Source organism: Parasteatoda tepidariorum, chromosome 6, assembly GCF_982258835.1.
Source record: "Parasteatoda tepidariorum strain Cologne lab strain chromosome 6, Ptep-v5.0, whole genome shotgun sequence".
Lineage (NCBI taxonomy): Eukaryota > Metazoa > Arthropoda > Arachnida > Araneae > Theridiidae > Parasteatoda > Parasteatoda tepidariorum.
The window spans coordinates 56,418,801-56,440,400 of record NC_141760.1 but is presented as its reverse complement, the minus strand read 5'-3'; the positions used below and the strand labels follow the sequence as shown (position 1 = coordinate 56,440,400).

General features: G+C 29.1%; 1 protein-coding gene across 1 annotated transcript; it reads left to right on the top strand.

Annotated features, from left to right (window-relative positions):
- The first annotated feature begins 477 nt into the window (after positions 1-477).
- LOC147808054 (uncharacterized) lies at positions 478-12,624 on the top strand. Its single transcript, XM_087166847.1, has 2 exons — positions 478-4,326; positions 12,571-12,624. Exons 1-2 carry the CDS (start codon positions 478-480, stop codon positions 12,622-12,624), a joined length of 3,903 nt encoding a protein of 1,300 aa, XP_087022973.1.
- Positions 12,625-21,600: the final 8,976 nt, after the last annotated feature.

The following is a 21,600-nucleotide window of genomic DNA, read 5'->3' as shown; positions in this document are numbered from 1 at the left end:
ATTACGTTTGGGATCCTAAGCTGCGCAGTGGTTGAAAATACGAAATATGTCATTACGTTTGGACTACTAAAGGATATTTATGGTAACCCGTGCAGAGGCCTACTCTTTTCTAGGAGGTGTTGCTTAAACCTGGTTAAAATGGCCAAACGTTAGTATTGTTGGCGCCTCTCTCGGCTTTGGCTTCGTTTATCTTTTCATTTGGCGAAAAGAAGAGCTCTTGTTGTTTTTGTTTTTGATATCGTCGGACGTCTTCAAATGGCGTCATTCATTGTTTGTTAATAAATTGTTAAATAGTTATTGTTTGTACTTAATCAATCGTAATATACAGTCCGCATATCGACCCCCTCAACATGTTCCTGTCTACCCGGAGTTCAAACCTGATATAATTTCGAAAATATTAATTTTGATCAACTTTCGTTTTCGTTTCGTCATAACTTCGTTTTTGGATTTCGTTTTGATACAGTTTGATTTGCAAAAATGACTGACACTGAGGAACAATATGAAAAGAGCTTAAAACAATTGAATCGTCGTCGTGGTAGCTCTAAAAGCAAAATTACTAGGTTGGAAAGCTTTATTTCTACAAATGGAAATGAGGCTGATTGTCTCGAACTGCAATCTCGTATCGATAGCATAGGATTAATTCTTCAAGAAATTGAAGTTTTAAAACTGGATTATTATTCAATTTTGAAGGATGAAGAATTAGAAGCTTATCAATCCCATTTTGATGAAATGGAAGAACAAATAGAATCCTGCAAGGTAAGCTTACAAAGACTTTTTCATTCAAGAAGTTCTAATATTTCTCATTTGCATAACAATGAACAATTAAGTACTAGTAAAATAAATGTTAAATTGCCAGACATTTGCTTGCCTTGTTTTGATGGAAAAATCGAAAATTGGAATAACTTTAAGCTTCAATTTGATAGTTTGATAACTGAAAATCAGTCTTTAAATAGCATGCAGAAATTATTTTATTTGCGTTCAGCTTTAAAAGGTGACGCTAAATATATTGAAACGCCAGAAGATACTTTTGAATCATTGATGAAAATCCTAAAAGAAAGATTTGAAAATACTCGTTTAATTGTAAACAATTATATCTCGAACATTTTGAATTTTGAAAAAATTTCTGTTGAATCTTATAAAGAATTGAGACATTTAATTGATACTTTAAATAAAAGTTTAAGAGGTTTAAAATTAATGAAATTGGAAAGTAATGATCTTGTTGAACAATTAATAATTAACATAACTGTTCAAAAATTGGATAAGGAAAGTCGCAAACAGTATGAAATGAGTTTAACTTCTACTGAACTTCCAAAATTTAATTCATTTATGGAATTTATTCAAAAAAGATGTCAAACATTAGAAAATCTTCAGGGAAACTTTTTTGTGAACAAAGCTAAGAATATTCAACATCAAAACAAAGCACGCAACTTTGTTGTGAAATCGAATTGCAATAAATGCCATTTGTGTTCAAAGGACCATTTAATTTACAACTGTCCCTCTTTTTTAAAAATGTCACCAATTCTCAGATTTGATGTTGTTAAGAAAAATAATCTGTGCATTAATTGTTTAAATGCATCACATAAACTGAATTCCTGTCCATCGAAATTTACATGCAAATTCTGTCAAGCTAAGCATAATTCCTTATTGCATCGCAAGGAAAATAATTTTCGCCAAACGGAGATTCATTCGGAATCTCTAATAGAGCAAGAATCACAGGCGCCAGTCTGTAATCCAACTTCTCAGGACATAAATAATGTTTCAAATGATACTTTAATATCTCATGTGTTCGCTACTACAAACACTTGTAGAAATAAAAACATAATTCTCGCAACGGCTCTAGCTTGGATATGGAATCCTGTGAGTAACTGTTTCGTTCAAGGACGTTTATTGTTGGATAGTGGAAGTATGGTAAACATTATGACTTCGGATTTCGCAAACAAAATCGAATTGAAAAAAGAAAGAATAAATATTCCAATAAGTGGGTTAGGAGGAAATGAAACAAATGTTAAATATAAATTGAATGCTCTTGTTTCTAATAAAGATTCATCGTTTTCGCTTCGCACTGAATTTTTAGTAGTCAATAAAATTACGGATTTAATTCCATCTAACACTTTGAATTTGCAGAACATTATTATTCCCAATCATTTAATATTAGCTGATCCCTCTTTCGCTAAGGCTGGAAAAATTGATATGATCTTAGGTGCTGAACATTTTTTTGAAATCATTAAAGAAAATAAATATCGCACTTCAGAAAACTTAACATTTCAAGATTCTGTTTTTGGTTTTATTGCTAGTGGTTCATTTGAATCCAAACATCCAAAACATTATTGTAATTTAGTTTATCGTGCAGAAAACATTGAAAATAGCATTAAGAAATTTTGGGAAATTGAAGAAATAGATAATTCCCGAATTTTGAGTGATGAAGAAGCATTTTGCGAAAGTCACTTTCAAAAGAATCATAAAAGAGTAGAAAGCGGTCGTTACATGGTCAAAATGCCTATTCGTGAGGAAGCGCTGGAAACTATTGGTGAATCTCGTTATATAGCTCAGAAACGCTTGAATCAGACCGTGAGAAGATTGAACACCAATCCTGAAATGAAGAAACTTTATTGTGAATTCGTAAATGAATACGAAAATTTAAATCATATGGAAAAGGTTGTAGATGGTGTTTCACCTTCTTTATCATATTACATGCCACATCATGGCATTTTTCGCCCGGACAAAACTTCTACAAAACTAAGAGTCGTATTTAATGCCTCTACGCCTACATCGACAGGACAAAGCTTAAATGACATATTGCTAACCGGAGAAGTGAGAGAAAACGTTTTTGATTTGATTGTTCGATTTCGAAAACACAAGATTGCCTTAACAGCTGATATCAGGAAGATGTTTCGTCAAATATTAATCGATCCGTCTCAAAGAGATTTATTGAGAATTTTGTGGAAAACTCAAGAAGACGAAGTGCCTACAGTATTCAGAATGAATACAATTACGTATGGAACAAAAAACGCTCCATTTCTGGCCATCAGAACATTGAAGCAGTTAGCGATGGATGAACAGTTGAATTACCCTCTTGCTTCAGAAGTTGTTCTTTCTGATTTATACATGGACGATGTAGTTACTGGATCAACAGATCTTGAATCGGCTTTAGAGTTAAAGACTCAATTGGTAAAAATGTTTGATAGTTGTGGCATGACATTGCACAAATGGAACTCGAATTCCAGGGACTTGATCAATGACAGCAACTTTAACGAAGACTTCTCTTTCGAGACTGAAGAATCTACTAAAACACTAGGTATAATTTGGCAACCGGGACAAGATAAGTTCACTTTCAAAGTATGCGTGTCCCAGCAATCAACCTATACCAAACGAGATGTATTGTCAGTCATTGCTAGATTGTATGATCCAATTGGCTTTCTTGGACCCGTCATCAGTAGAGCTAAGATAATGCTTCAAAAACTTTGGACTCAAAACCTTAATTGGGATGACACTTTGCCGGATCACATTGCTCTAGAATGGAATCGTTTTGTCAGTAACCTGAAAGCTTTAGAGAACATTCGAATCGACAGATATGTTCTAACCTCTAAAGTTAGGAAAATTGCTCTCGTTGGATTTGCTGATGCTTCCACTTTGGCGTACGGAGCTGTGATATATCTTTATCCTGACAGTTCTAACTCTGCCTTTAAAATCCTAGCCAGTAAATCTAGAATTGCACCTCTAAAAATAATATCCGTACCTCGTTTGGAGTTATGTGCATGCCTTTTACTTGCTAAGTTAGTTCAAAAAGTTATAGCTGCTTTAAGAATGGATATCAAAGAGGTCACTTTATTTTCAGACTCTACCATCGCATTGGCTTGGATTAACTCTTCTCCGCACCAATTAAAAACATTTGTTGGAAATCGTGTATCCAAAATTCAAACACTTTCAAATAATTTTCACTGGAGACATATACCATCTGAGGAGAATCCTGCTGACTTGATTTCGCGAGGAATCGATCCTTCCGAATTGGTGTCACTGGACTTGTGGTTTTCTGGACCATCGAATTTAGACATTCAACCAACAGATCAACAATCCATTGAAATTTTGAACAGTGAACTTTATGAGCTTGAACTTAAAAAATCATCGAATATAACTCTTACTTTGTCTTCCAACTCAGACTTTGTTAATTGTTTTCTCACTTTAAGTAATAATTTTGTAAAACTAATTCGTATTTTGAGTTACATTTATAGGTTCATTTCTAATTGTCGGAAACAGGAAAGGATGTTTGGTCCCATCACTAGAGAGGAACTTCAGCATGCAAAGCTTTCTCTAGTAAAGTTAGTACAGGTAATTGTATTAAGGAAGGAGATACATGCATTAAAAAATAAAAAAAGATTGAAAGACAGCCACGTAAGTAATTTAAATCCTTTTCTTGATTCTAATGGTTTGGTTAGAGTAGGGGGCAGAATCAGCAATTCGAATTTATCTTATGATCAAAAGCACCCATTGCTAATTCCAAGAGATCATAAAATAACTACTTTAATTTTCCAGTATTTTCATTTAAAAAATTTGCATGTTGGAGCGCAAACTTTGCTTCATTGTGTTAGACAAGAGTTTTGGCCCCTAAATGGTAGGAACACTGCTCGAAAAATCGTTCACGATTGCATAACATGTTTCAAAGCCAAACCTAAGATAGAACAGCAAATTATGGCTTCTTTACCGAAAGAAAGAGTTACCATAAGCCCCCCTTTTTCAAAAACAGGCACCGACTTATGCGGTCCCTTTCTTATTAAATATAAAAATCAGCGGAAGGGAATCTTAAACAAAATCTATGTTGTAATTTTTGTATGTTTAATTACTCGTGCCATTCATTTGGAAATAGTAAGTGATTTGACAGCAGAAGCATTAATTGCCACCCTTAAAAGGTTTTTCGCGAGAAGAGGTCTGCCTTCTATTATATTTTCTGATAATGCCACAAATTATACTGGTGCTCAATCAGAATTGAGAAAATTGCATGATCTTGTTAAAAATTCAGAAAATCTGTCTTCTTACTTATCCCATGAATTCGTTGTTTGGAAATTTATTCCTCCCAGATCGCCAAATTTTGGTGGCATTTGGGAGGCGGGAGTTAAATCTTTTAAGCACCATTTGAAAAGAACTATTGGAAACTCTAAATTAACATTAGAGGAATTTTTAACGGTTATAAACCAAATTGAAGGTGTATTAAACAGTAGACCACTTTTTCCCCTTTCTTCGGACCCCAATGATTTTGAGACCCTAACTCCCAGTCATTTTTTAATTGGGCGACCCATAAACAGTATTCCGGAATTTCCTGTTGCAGACATTCCTGATAATCGACTCTCTCGGTGGCAAAAGATACAAAAAATCAATCAAACTATTTGGAAAAAATGGTCAAGAGATTATCTAAATAATTTACAGCAAAGAAGTAAATGGTTATTCGAAAAAAAACAATGTTAAACCAGGAACACTAGTTTTAATTAAAGAAGATAATCTACCCCTTTGTTCATGGATTATTGGTCGTATCCACGAGGTTATCCCAGGAAATGATGGAAAAATTCGAGTTGTTATTGTAAAAACTGCACAAGGTTTCTTTAAACGCAGCATATCAAATATATGCGTTTTACCTATCAATGAGTCTACTAGTAATTAGTTTACATGCTTATTTTTTTTCATTGTTGTCATAAAGAATGTGATTGTATGCATTTAGTTTGCTTGTGAAAAATATTATGTTATTTGGTTATTTAGTCATAAATTTTTAGAACTCTTTTTTTTTATCATTTGCATTATAAATTGTCATTTATTGTTGTGTATGTATTTGTTTGAAATTGATATTTCAAAGCCGGGTGGTATGTTGGCGCCTCTCTCGGCTTTGGCTTCGTTTATCTTTTCATTTGGCGAAAAGAAGAGCTCTTGTTGTTTTTGTTTTTGATATCGTCGGACGTCTTCAAATGGCGTCATTCATCGTTTGTTAATAAATTGTTAAATAGTTATTGTTTGTACTTAATCAATCGTAATATACAGTCCGCATATCGACCCCCTCAACAAGTATTGACCAGTTTAGATCAATTAGTTTTAATTTAAATATTTTCAATAAAATGACGATAAAAAGAAAATGCGTCGTTTAGTAAAATTAACATTTGACATTCATGTATGCATCAAAAATATACAATACATGCATAATATGCAGCTTATTCTGTTAATACATCAGCATGAAATATCAATAATGTTATTTTAGACCTGGGTTGTATGCTTTTTTATGTTTAAAAGAATATGCATAGATAATATAAACTATGATATTGCAAAACCAACCATAACTATCTTTTTTAAAATTGAAGCAAGCAAGTTTTAAATTTTAAAACTTGCTTAGGATATTAATAGATGAAGTTCTGAAACTGTACCAAAAAACGTTAAGTTTAACTTATTATGACTTTCTATACGGTCATGGTTGAAATTATTCGTAAATAATGTTTTGGAAACATATAATTAATTAATATAAGCATACATATAATATAATAGCATTATATGGTATAATTAATTGTTATAAGAAAATTTTTATCATTAGTTTTCATTATATAAGGTTTTTGGAAATGTTCTGAAACTGATTGAGGTAAGTTAAATAATATAAAGCTAATTTTAAGTATAAAATAATTGAACTTTAAGGAATAACTTGAGATTTTTTAAGAATAATTAATTTACATTATTAAATAATAGAATAATTATTGATAATAGAAGTGTTTAGAGTTTTACAATTATTTAAAATTTAGAAATAATTAAATAATGTTAAGTTACTAAAACTAAATATTAATTTCCATTATTAATTTATATTACTTTTTATTAGTAATTTCTTTATTAATTTCAAAAATTAATTTTTTTTAAACTTTACTTTCGATAATAGAAATTTTTAAAGCCTTTCTGTAGTTACCGAGATTAAAATTTAATAATATATATTTCAGTTAAATATTTAACTTGAATGTTTAAGGGTAAATATGTGATTTATCAACTATAATAATTTAATATTATATATTAATATGATTAACTTTCCAAAATAAGTATTAATAATATGCATTTCTTAGAGCTTCTATGAAAATGTAAATACTTACAAGATTTTATAATGCTGACTTCATTAAATGGTAAACATGTAATTTATCAGGTTGTAATGATGCATTGTTAATTGAATTTTCAGCATCTGTTCATAAATTGAGAGTTTTAAGAATTATTTAAGGAATTTGAAGTTGCCTAATAATTCCGTATCCTTCCCTTTATTGTGGGAATTCCAACTTACCAACCAGAATTAATTTTAAAGCGGTGACGCTTTGCAGTAATTAAAATAAGACGCTTGTCCCGTAATTCACGAATAATTTTAAAGTTTGAAATGCTATTGGATAAATTTGGAGTAGAGAAAATTGAATTAAATGCGGAAAAATTTAAAATAATTAATTAAGTTTGAAAAAATAATTTTTTTTTTGTCTTTCTTCAATTTATGTTTCAAAAAGTTCCAAATAAAGAAGTCAAGACTATACGCCAAAAAATCGTATAAATAAATGATTTTTGTATATTAATTAGATTATAGAGTCTAAAATGTAGAAAAATGTAAAAGAATGTGGAAAATTATAACATGTCAAAAAATGTAAAATAATTAATTACATTTAAAAAATATATTTTTAGCTCATGTTTCTAAAAGTTTATATTAAAAATTGCAGAATTTTACGCAAATTATTGTGATAAAAATTATTTATGTATATAATCTTACCAAACAGTGAAAATGAAAACTGAATGCGTTTTATGAGACTGGAAACTTCAAACCGAACTATTGTTGGAACAAATGCTTAAACATACATCGAAGAGCCATTACATTATGACCACCCTCCATCTATAACAATGGGCTCTCCCAGGTTTTCAAGGTTTCTCGCCCAGGAATAATGTTCTCATGGGGCACATTAGGACCCATAATCCTCATAGAACGATTCCTGACGTCTGTAAGCTACTTGAACATAGTTACAGACCAGGTTCACCCATTCATGGCAACAGTTTTTCCTGCGGGGATGGTGTTCACCAACAGGATAATGCACCATGTCATAAGGGTCGAATCGTCATGGATTGGTTCGAGGAACATTCCAGTGACTTTCAATCTTGTCTTGGCCCCCGAATTCGCCTGACCTTAATCCAATAGAGCATTTCTGATCCTACTTGGAAAACCAAATTCGTGCTGCCACGTTACCCCCTCGCAATGTAAGGGAATTGCAGGACCAGTTGGTGAGCGCTTGGTATCAGATACCTCAGACTACCTATCAGCACCTTGTGGAATCAATGCCAAGGCGAGTGCTAGCAGTTTTGAGGGCTGAAGGTGGTCCTACATGTTATTAGCAGGGTGGTCATAATGTAATGGCTCTTCGGTGTATATGAAAAATAGATGACAGTTTCATTTTTTCTTATTTTTCTCTTTTTCAAACAAAACTTATTTCTGAAAATTTAGGAACTCATTAGCAGCATTTCGTTATCTTTGAAAATCATTTTGTCTCTAAATCACGTGATTTTTGATGAAAACCAAACTAGTTTTATCATATCTGTGTACTCTGGAATTTCTCTAATATTTTTTTTCCTATTTCCAGTGTAAGATGGTGCAGATCAAGCGCGCTTGCTTGTGAAGCGAAGTTTTTCGGTTTGAGCGCTCTGTAGTATAAGTAGTACTGTATTGGAAATAAAATATGATAAATCAAACGAAAATATTCAGTCATTTATTATTTATTAGGTCTAACCAGGTTGCAATTTTAACAAATTTAATAAAATTACTACTTCAAGTTTCAATTTTTAATTTTTTTCTCCTTGGCTGACTCAACTATTATAACTATTTATGTTTCACATTTTTTCGCTTCAAATATTAAAATGAATCCTATCTTCTTTATTAAAAAAATGGAGATATACACTGTTAGAATTTTCTGTCTAAAATTATAGTAAAATGACTGGCAGTAGCCTGTCTATCCAATTAACCTTGAAGTTTATGGTAACGAACATTTTTCATTTTTATGGTTTTGAAACTGTTTATAACTTGTATGGTTAAGAAACCGTAAAAAAGAAGTGTAACTAAGTGGACTTTTCGTAGAGTTAGGTTGTTTTTTTTATCAAATTAACCATGTAATTTGGTTTAATTAGTTTATATTCTTGTTTCACCAATCGTACGAGATAGGAAATGTTAAACTTTTTTTGTTTTAAACAGCTTTATGGTGCTGCCATCAACGCTGGGACTCTAATCCCCGTTCTGTAAGTTATAAGAATGATAGATTTGCTCTTTTGCTTATAGTATGTTTGTTTAACCATCTTAAGTGAAAGAAGTTAATAAACGGTTTTTCTCACAGTTAACAGTGTGAATACCATCATATTTATGATTATTTGTGTGAATACCATCATATTTATGATTATTTGTGTGAATACCATCATATTTATGATTATTTGTGTGAATACCATCATATTTATGATTGTTTTGCTTGAATATCGTAAAATGAAAATTACATAAATCGTTGTTTAACTATTTTTTTCGTGAAATTTTGATAAATATTTGATAACACACAACCTTAATAAAGGAATCGTGTAGCTGGAAAAAAGGGGGAAATAATTTATTTAAGTGAATCATCAGTTATTAATATAATTTTTTTTTCTGTATACACAAATAAAATAGAAATTAGTGTAGTTAGAAAAAAAGTAATTCTTTCAGATTTATCAATACATTTTGTATACCCATAAAATTTTAAGTTCTTTTTAAACAAGAAAGGGACCTTAATAATAATTGATAATCTCCCTCCATAAATCAGATCAAATTGTTAATTTTATTTATTTACTTAGTACTTTTATAGGATTTGTTTAAATAAACTATTATCGTGGTATTCACTTTTATGTTTGCAATATAGTTCGTAGTAAATACTTCACAATACCTAAAAGTAAGCAAAAGTTCTTCTGCAACGAAATTCTTTCTCTTGGAACGTCATTATTTGAAGAAAAAAAGTGAAATTAAATCCCAGGAGTGATATCAACCGAGACAAGATCCGAATAAACGATTCCATAAATTTAACCTCAACTTTTTTATTCTTTTGTGGAAAAGTTTACTGAGCGATATATCGCATATGCGACTGAACTCGCTTATGGGAATTCAAGTAGAATTATTAACCTCATGTTATACCAATATCCTAGATCATTTTTTTCCCTTTCACAAATTCAATTTCCCATAAGGCAAAGCGACTTTAGGTTTGTTATTTAGTTCGTGTTACAACTAATTCTAAGTTTGAAACTGAAATAAACTAAAATAACAGAATTAAATAAACTATTTAATTTTTGGGGGGCAATGAACTTTTCAGATATCAGTTCATACTTTAATTCAGAAGTATAGTATTGTTTCTAGAATGAAAACAAATGCTTAAATAAGATATTATAAATTAAAAAATTTATTTACGTATATCAACAAAGAAAACATTTATTTTAATTGTTTTCTTTGTAATTTTATCGATTTTTTTTTTTAATGAAAATTCTGGTTATTGTGTTACGAGGCTTATAACTTAGAATTTAATAAATAATGACATATTCAAAAACATGCTAGAAATAATTAAGTCAATACACAAAATACAAATTAATTGTAAAACAATATATAAATTTTTTAACTCCAAGCTCCGAATCATAATAAAGATAAGCATTTTACAGACTTAAAAATGCATTGGAAGAATCAAACTTTGCAATATACATATTGCATGTAGAATACGTACAAATATATGATATATCGAGAAGAATATACTGATATATCGAGGAGTATATTTATTCAGTTTAGTTCATTTTTTGCTACCTATAGGAAGGAGTATGTATGAGAAAGCATTTTAAAAAAAAGTTATACGATTTGATTTGACCTGATACGTGTTTGGTATATTATAGATTTCAAAATTAAATCTAATGGTGCGATAAACATTGGCGTAAAATTTCTTTGTGATAGGTAACCCATATTTAAGTAAATGAGCAAACAACATTATAAAAGTATTTAAACATTGTTAAAAATGTAAGCCGAAAATCTATATTAACGTTACTCTTAGTTTTATCACTACATTTTGGTTTGTAATTAGATTTCAAAAATGACTGTCATAACCGTGAAATATAATTAAAGTTATTCAAAAACAATTAAAGTAATTATTCATTTTTGAACTTCATAAATAGTTTTTTAAAATTAAAGAATTTAAATGAATAACTTCTTTATTACATTTCATGCTAAACTAATTTAATATTTTTTGCACTGAATAATTTATCTATTTAGGCATAAATGACTTAGAAGATGGGACAATTAAATAAAAAATAATATTGAATTTATAGAAACGTATAATAATTTATAGGCTTTTTATTTGAAATTTATATATTACGTTTATTTATATTTTACGTTATTAACATATATTTTACTCAGAAACATAGTTTTCGAGAATTGATTAAAAATAATTTGTGAAACTCAATTTTATGATGAAATAAAGTATGATATTGTATTAAATTATTAAACCTGAATAGTTAGCGTGATGTAGCAAACTATATTTTTTGCTTCTAGTTAAAATTTAACTAAAAAGTAAACAACTTTTTTCAATTAAGTGTGAAGGAAGTTAATTTTTAATAAAATGTTTCCATGCTAAAAGCTTATTTTTCTATCGATTATATGATTATTTAGGTAAAAAGCAATTTTAATTAGTTACCTCGTATCATTAACATCTATTTTGTTCAAACAAACGGCAGTCCATTAATGAGGAAAAAGTGATTCAGTATAGCACATGTTTTTTTTTACAGTACTGATAATAAGGCATATTTCGCTTATAAATGTAAACAAGACGTATAAATTTTCAATAAGTTTAGCATTTTTTATATTATTTTTACTACTTTTATAATTGTATTTTCTTTATCAAATAATTATGAGACAATGAGTGATTTACTACAGTTCCTTCAATTTTAATATAATATTTTTACAACATCTGTATCAGAATCTAATAATTGTTTAACATTTTCTATTCCAAAAGAAATATTTTGTTCAAAATATTATACTATTCATTTATAAAAAATTTTATCCAATTATTTATAAATAATTATTATTTGTTAATTAATTTATAAATTTTCACTTATAATTTTAAAAAGAAAGATTATCTGATTACTGAAAACCACTAAAAAATTCTTACCTAGATTTCATAGTTAAACTGCATTATAAAACAAGGAAATGCTTTATATTTAGATTATTATATGTTTTTCAATTTAAAGTTTTTAACTTTATATGATTTATTAATATTTTACAGCATATATATTAGAAATTAATATGTGTTTTAAATTTTTTATGCCTGTACTAAATATTTTGTTCAAAATGCTTGATTTGTAAGAAAATGATAGAGTTTCATTGCTAATTTTTTTATAAATAATTGCTATTTGTAATTTGAAAAAAAAAAGATGGGCAATTACTTAAAAGACAAAATTTTTAACCCATATTTCTTCTTGAAAAGGCATCATGAAACATATAGGTGCTTCATATTTACCTGTTTTTTTAATTTTTAGTTTATAAACATGATCTTAATTTAGTGTTTTGTAGCTCAAGTAGCTCATTTGACTCAGGCATTACTTCTCAATGTATGAAGTTAATGTTTTGCAATGTGTACGATAAAAGTACGCCTAAAAGAACATTAATCGTCATTAACATTAATTTTCTCTTAAACTGTAACCAGAATTTAGACCTTAATATTCATGTCGTCATTTGATAAAGCAAAAAGATTAGCTAGTAAACATTACTGATGCAATCGTTTAAATATTTTTCAAAAAAATAGAATCGTCTACTGTTTTGTTTCTATTAGTTCTGAACTAATTTTAATATCGAATTTCTTAAGCGTATCTATCGACTGATCTAATTGAAATTTAATCAATTCATAAGTAATAGTTGATTTTTGGGAACGATAGCTGAAATTGATCTTTTTATGTGTTGTACAGATGTCAGGATGATATAACTAATGGTTCTGTAGTTAATGGAGAGAAAGCGCGTGCGAGAGAAAGAACCACACAGGAGAGCTCGTCGTTTTATTATTTTAAATATACAAATTACATTATACATTTATGTTCATTTAGATTTATCACGATGCCTTTCATTGCACAGAAATATTTCTTTTGTATATTTACTAAAATGTAAGTGAACAAAAATAATTTCGTTTTATTATTCGCTACGTTATGTTAAAAATAACTAAAGTATCCAACTGAAACAGAAAATTCAATTTTTATAAGTTTTTAATCTTCTAGTACTTTATTTGTTATCTCAATTTCTGTGATAAAAGACACATTATGTATCAGTGAAAATGTATAGCTAAAACTACCAGAATATGGTAAAATTTGCCGTGTTTCTGGCTCTATAGAAACACCAAAAGCTCGATGATTTTCACCCAATTGCTTAAGTAAGCTATGCTTTTCAGTAATTGCTTTTAAGGTTAAACGAACAACTAAATTTTGTTTTATCTCCTTGAATCTCTCAGAATCTATTTGCAACGTCTGCAATTATATTAAAACGTCTTAGGAATGTAGTATGGCAGGTGCAAAATACAAAGACTCTCAAGTCTGAGAGCATCTAAAATATTTTTAAATTATAAATTAAAATATTTTAATTTATTGGGCTAATATATTAAATGTGCTGTGATATGTGATAATGTCACATACGATGTTCAAAGTTTCTACCATTACTAGTGATGCATGCAGTCGGACCATGGATTGGCGGACTTGCTCAAATGCTCCTGGATTTTGTTGGATATCCTCAGCAGCTTAGGCGATTCTTTTAACCATATTTATTTCGAAATCCTCAGGTGTTATGTTTAAAGCACTTTTCAGTATACCTCAAAGAAGAAAATCCATGCTTTCTAAATCAGGAGAGTGTGGTGGCTGGGAAACCGATTCCCTACGCTCAATCTATCTCGTGAACAACAACACCTAGCAACGAACAAAGACGTTTCCGATCATGGGAAGCAAATCTGAATCCCTACCTACTGTTAAAGTTTATCCCAATATTCATGGGATTCCCTGTCTGTGTCAACAAATATCTTTCAGAGCATATTATTTTTTTCTACAGCTTTCTAGATTCTTTCTGAATATTGTATGTGTGGTCCACCATTTTTGTTATAGGCTTTACAGTTTCTTGTTCAAATTAGTTGGAAAATGTTTCTTGCTGATACTTCACACCATTCAACTAACCATGATTATTTTTTAGTCATTCAAATAATATGTACTGTTCTTAAAACTTGAATTTACTTTTCAAGTAATTCTTCTAAATAAAATCAGCTGCATATTTATTGCGAAAATTAAAAGCTATTAGATCGTTAGCATTTATCTTCATAAGTTTTCTTTTTCATTGATCAAACAAGAAATTAATAATTCTCACAATAATGACAACTCAATTTATGATTCTTACTTCCCACTTTTTGCACTGCTTCAAGCTTCATTTCTCACACTAATAATAACAATCTAATCCAGTTTTCTCCTCAATACTTTCTTTTTTGATAAGTTGGTAAATTTTTTTAACTAAATATCAATAAACATTTCTTCAATTTGACTTTAATGTTAACGAATGGACACTGATTTTACAACTGTCTTTCCCCGAAGTACTTCAGAAATCATATTTTTGTATAAAAGATTACTCTTCTCTTGTATCTTATGATTAGCTATGCAATTTTGTTTGATAATTTGGGAACATGGTGAAATCAATTCTAACTCAAAAGCCATCCTGCTCATTACGGTCAAATTTTTTTCTACGGATTGGAAGCATATTACTTACTTTTTTCAATGTCTTATCAAATTATTATCTCGTTGGAAAAATATTTTCTTGAGCTTCTTTCCTTTCATTCTTTTGTTTTGGATGAATTCTGAGTTTTTAAGCTTCTTTATTTCCTATTTTTTCGTCTGGTTTCCAACATTTTTTAAGGAAAAAAATTGCATCAAAGATTCAGCTCTTTCTCTTTTTCTAAGTTTCTATTTTTTTTTCCAATTTATCTCTTTGTGCTCTGTGGAAGTAAAGAGATAAATATTTAACATTTTTACACATGAATTATAAAACCAATTTGTGTTATTTTCTGTTTTATCCTTCTTTTCATATCCTTAAGAGTAATATATAACAAAAAAGAAATATTTTCCAGCAAATTCATAACTCATGAAATATTTTCCAAAACATACACTACCGGTCAAAAGTTTGCGAAAATTTTTAAATCTGCAAAGAAAAGGCCTAAATTCAAATGTTCATAGAACTGCGAAAAATCATTCAAATGGCATGAAAATTTGATATGTTCTGAAGTGAACCCTCTACTGTTAGTTACATATGATCAAATTGCAATACTTTGTTTTTTGCGAACTGAATCCAGCTTTTCATCACGGATTGTTTTTATGGTGAAAAAAGTTGTTAAGTTTGAACACTTGCCAAACTTGCAAAAAATATTTTTTGTACTTTCTGTTAATAGAAAATAGTTATTTGAACAGTTCTATGTAAGCCCTCAAAATTTCAAATCGATTCGAATTTTTTTGACGAAGTTATAGAATTTTGAAAAACATGTGTACTTCTCTCGATTTTTGAGCATTCCACATATGCAGTCTTCTGGTCTATACATCTTCTATCAAAGAACTTTTTAATTTTTATGTTTCTATATTTTCAAATAATTAATATTTATCATAAAACAAATACTCTTATTCATTATTGTAATTATTATTGCTTATATTTATTGTTTATATTTATTGCTTACCTGTATTAGTTTTGTTGTGATATTTTTACTTTATATTAAATTAAATTAAAAAGTTATAACAATAATTACATAAATAATTCTAAAAAAATAATAACAATAGTATAAAAAATTTGCATTTTTATTAAACTATTTTATTTACAACAGGTCAAATATTTAACATATTCTTATTCGTATTTTGTAATTAAATAAATTAACATTTAAATCTTAGATTCCTCGAACCATCCACCTTTTGCTTTTATTATAGCCTTACATATGCATAGCATTCGTTCTAATAAACCATTAATCACTTCAAGTGATATAGAGTTTCATTCCATTAAAGAGTTTAGAGTTTCATTCCATTACAGAGAAAACATTAAAATTAAAAAGTTCTTTGGTCGAAGATGTATAGACCAAAGGACCGCAAATGTGGAATGCTTAAAAATCGAGAAAAGTACACATGTTTTTCAAAATTCTATAACTTCGTCAAAAAAAATCAAATCGATTTGAAATTTTGAGGACTTACATAGAACTGTTCAAATAACTATTTTCTATTAACAGAAAGTACAAAAAATATTTTTTGCAAGTTTGGCAAGTGTTCAAACTTAACAACTTTTTTCACCATAGAAACAACTCATGATGAAAAGCTGGATTCAGTTCGCAAAAAACAAAGTATTGCAATTTGATCATATGTAACTAACTGTAGAGAGTTCACCTTAGAACATATCAAATTTTCATGCCATTTGAATGATTTTTCGCAGTTCTATGAATATTTGAATTTAGAACTTTTTTTTGTAGATTTCAAAATTTTCGCAAACTTTTGACCGGTAGTGTATATAAACCATTTTCCAAAAAAACTTTTTGTCCCATAAACTATCAATTAGATTATCTAAGATATCAAATAACAATTCTGTCATGCAAAATAGAGTTTTTATGATAGTCACTATGATGACTTATGAATCACACAATTATCTAGCCTTAATTATCATTTGAAGAATCTTTTTTGAGCCTTTATATTAAAATTATAATATTTTTGGACTGGTGTAACATCACAATTTATGATAATTTATTAATATAATAACACTGCATAGTTGAGCAGTTAAGAACTAATCTTAAGTGACTCAAAAAGTAATATATTTAAAAACTATTTTTGCAAAGCAAAGACAAGCTATTTTGCAAAATTTTAAATATGATTTTACAACATTCATTTGAAATAACAAAATCATTTGTAAATTTTTACATGGTTTTACGCTTCTCACATTAAAAAAATTAAAAAAAAGCTATTCTTCTCAAAGCACGAGTAGTAAACGATTTAGTTTAAAACTATTTCCAGATCATCATACTGAAATGTATGTTAAATAAAATTGCATTCAGTCAATGATTAAATTTAAATTTATCTAGTCAATATTTAGTGTATCTCCTTATACATTACTGTATAATTACCCAAATTTAAGTTTAAAGTTTGGCGACTGAAATGAGAAAATTAATAAAATAATATAAGCTATAATAAGAATAAATAAGTATAAATAAAAGAATAAATAAAGATATTATAATATATATAGATGTAATAAGAATAAATAAAAGTTTATATCAATATATTTCTGTAACTTGGGATCTTGTGAGCTTCATAAATGTTACTTACTGCCATACAATTCTTAGATTTTGATTACAATAATAGCTACTGATGAAACGACTGATTGTATTCCTACACTGAATATGAAACGATCAATTGCATTCCTACACTGAATATGATACGATCGATTGTATTTCTACACTGAATATGATGCTATCGATTGTACTCCTACACTGAATATGATACTATCGATTGTACTCCTACACTGAATATGATAGGACCGACTGCATTCCTAAACTGAATATGATACGATCGATTGTATTTTTACACTAAAAAAAAGGGATTTCTTAAAATTGAGTGAAAATGTACCATAATAGTCGAATTTGAAAAGCCCATGCATTCAAAATGTAAACAGCATATACTCACTTTTAAGCAAAATGCATGTGATGTGGTGGGAGATAAGTGTGGAAGAGATGTTCGTTGGCTCTCACAGGATATGAACCATGCACCTCCGGGTTCATAATAGGATGCTCTAAACACTATAGATGAACACGCCAGACTAGGAAGAGTTAGGAATCTTAATATAGTAGCCGGGTCAATGACATCATGAACTGTATCCCATTTGCTTAAAAGTTTTTTTAAGATCAAGAGAAATAAGCAAAAAAGTGAATTAAAATCCCAGACTAATATCCACCAATCTCCCAATTTTCAAAATTGCCACACTTTGAGCCTTTGAAATAGAAGAAAATAGTATGACATGATGTGTTATTGCTGTGAATATTATCTAAAGCTTCCTTACTGTCCCGGTACTGGATTGTACTACTACAGAGGCTAGAGCATCATGCTACGAACCTGGTGGTCCCAGGTTCAAATTCTAACTATAGTCAACAAACATCATTCTGGTACATTTCTCCATCTACAACATTTTTTAGACTGTGTATTTTGCTCAAAAAATGAGTATATGTTGTTTAAATTTTAAATTCATGGAATTTTTAAATTTAAATTCATTTGTTTCGGAACTATTTTGACTCATTTTGTCCAATTTTGTGACACCCTTTTTTGCAGTGTATTTTCAGAATATTGTTCAATGTTTCTTTTTAATATATTCTATACTGAGATACATAAGACAAGTAGTGATTAATTATTATTCTCAATGCTATTAACTAAACTTTTAATTCTCACTGATATTTGTGCAAATTCTTATTATAATTTTCTGTGTTATAGAAATCAGTTTAAAATTAAAGAATAGTGAAGTAAAGACAGTGAAGAAATTTGTTGTTCTTATATTTTTAAAACAGTAATTTTACCATTTTGATGTTTTTAACTGTATTTCCAAAAAGACTTCGATAAATATTTAATATTGTCATCTTAAATACATGCATTATTTAAATACATGATGTTTTGGAAAGAATATACCTTCTAACAACGTATTTTAACGCATACATGTTACATGTAATAACGTGTTGACGCATTTCTAGATATTATATTCTGTTATTATCTTTACGCTATCGAATCAAGAACTTTCATCCCTTTAAATAGCAAGGGCATTCATTATTTCGGACTAGTATTTGCTCTTTTGTTATTTAAATGAGTTCCATTTTCATAACTCCAAGCATTTAAACTGTCATTATTGACAGTTCCAGGTATTTTAAAAGAATTTCTCATGGTGCGGAATAGATGAGTTTCTAAAGCAACTAATTACTTTAAATCATTATTTATTTATATACTCTTTATTAAAATATTTAATAATAAATAGGTCAATACAAATATGCGAAATACTCGACAGAAAATATTATAAAAACTCAATAAGCATTAAAATAATTTTTTAGCATATTTATTAAATATACAAGAGCGTTTATCTCATTGTCTAGTTGAATCTGTACCTATTTTTCCTGTATAAAAATTACTTTTTTATTTAAAGAACACTTTATTATTTTAATAATATTCCATAACTTTTACCTAATCTTTAATTTAAAACTTTAGGGAAATCGATAGGCATATGCCAATAATGCTAAAACTGATCCTTTTTTATGTACCTTATCTCAGCGTCTCAATAAAATATTGCTTTTTTTTCACAAAATATTTACATATACATGCCTACACTGTGATAACTGTTAATACATATCTTAGGCAGATTTTTTTTTCAAAAATTATGAAGTAAAATCATTTAATTTTTTAAAAAGTTTCAACAAAATTCTTTCATAACTCAAAAAGTATTCCAGTTCACGCTAAAACAATATCATAGCATACAAGTGATATAATCTCAAATGTCCCCCCAAAAATTTCAAAGCGATATCGTAAGTAGTTTCTTAGAAAAAGATACATTAAAAAGGACATTTATAGAAATATGTATATGTGCCCTATTGAATCACCTGTATGATAGAACTATTACAGAAAATAGATGAAAATAGATGCCAAATTAAATAGATATCAGAGATTTCAGTATTACTTACACACATGTGTAGGATATTCCAAAATCATCGCTTTGGATACATATTTTTATAATTCTTATCAAAAATGAAGTTAAAAATATTCACATTAAGTGTCACAAACTTATATTTCAGTGAATAAAATATATAAAAATAAAATATTCAATTCTGTCGATAAACAATTTAGGAAGGCGAGGTTGTTTGCAACGGCCAGCTGATTCGCCTATACTAACTCAGTGCCTGGTGGCTCTACCTTGCGTCCCGCCTTCATGGAATCACCACTTTGCCACTTCAAATTGATTCTACTGGATTCGGCAGCATTGTTTTGAATCTATGGCATTGATATTTTTGAAACAAGTCAAAGGAAGGGAACCTTGCATGCATGAATTTTATTGCGCTTTCATCTTTATATTAGTTTAGACAAATTTACCGCTTTGCAGCTCCACATTGACCCTTCTGCCATCGCAGCATTTACTTTTGTATTTTAGTTAAATTTTATACGAAAAGAAAATATAAACATCTATTCAATATTGAAAGATAAAAAGAACATTGTAGAAATTTTGCTTTATAAAAATATTTAAATTTCTACATGGATATTCTTTGCTTTAATTTTATTGTCAAGCATGCACGGTTATCAGCGAGGCTATATTATGAGAACTATTTTCTATGAACTATTATTTATATTCTAACTACTCTCTAAAATACGTTTCCAGACTAAAGGATCAAAATACTTTTCTATTCAATCTGAATTAATGGTGCTATAAAAAACTTCTGCTGCGAAAAAAAATAAATAATAACCCGTATTTACATTACATGGAGAGGAAAATCGTAAAACCCATCCGCAATTTGCATGAGGAGATTCTAATCTACGAACCTTTTACCATTGAGGATAAAGCTCATTAGCAATGTGATCAGTGCGAGCCGGGAGCTGAATTCGTACTAACCAGACACCACTTTGAATCGAATCTAGGTCCCCTAATTGAGAGGCGACCCATGAGCTACCATAGTAAAGCTTTTCGAACAAAGAGAAAAAGAATAGAGAGGAAGAATAACGCTTATTTTTTAGAATAATTTCGAAAGAGGAATACAACCTAAAAATTTTATTACAGTTTTTGAGTGTTTTGGTCAAGAAAGCATATAAGTTACTTTATTTCATATTGCTTAGTGTGATTCAAACTAGTAGAAATAGTGCAGTTTTTAAAAAATATTTTTTTGAAAAAAGTGCTTCTCGTTTTTAAATTTATTAAATTCTTATAACCCTAAGACCTTATGAATATGTCATATTCGAAATGTATTTTTAAGTTTGAAAATTATTTTGTGAGGAGAAATCAGCTAGAAAAAATAATTGGTATGACCATGACAGTCCATTTTAAAGTATTGCACTCGTCTCTACAGCGACCACTGTTTTCAAAATTATAGTAAACGATATAAAAAGTGTTTCAGGGAAAAAGACTAAGATTAAGATTCTCGAGAAAGTATTTCCTTTTAACTGTATTGATCTCTCTGCTATGTTACTGAATAGTTTTTTCCTTAATTAATTAAGCATGTTTGCAATGAAACTATATTTAGTTTAATAGAGCTACAAGCTAGCAAATCGGTGATACTATAAAAGAGGTCCCGATGCAGATTCACCAGATGACCCTAACCACATGCGTCAGCTGAGAGATGAAATAATCTAGAATCAATGGCAGAAATGGGTGTCGAGTGAATCAGAAATTTTTAATTTTCTATACTTTATAAATTGATTAAAAATCGTCAAATCATTTCTTTTTCTCGTTATGATTCTTAAATGAAATGGGAATGTTTAATGCATATGTTTATCTTAATTCAAAGTTAATATTCACTATTGATTCCCGGATGTCACGTGTTTTGA

Excerpts from the sequence above, each read along its gene's own strand:
- LOC147808054 (XM_087166847.1), top strand. The coding sequence starts at position 478 with ATGACTGACACTGAGGAACAATATGAAAAGAGCTTAAAACAATTGAAT. Across the intron at positions 4,327-12,570 it reads CTCTAGTAAAGTTAGTACAG|TGTTTTGTAGCTCAAGTAGC; the intron begins GTAATTGTATTA and ends ATCTTAATTTAG.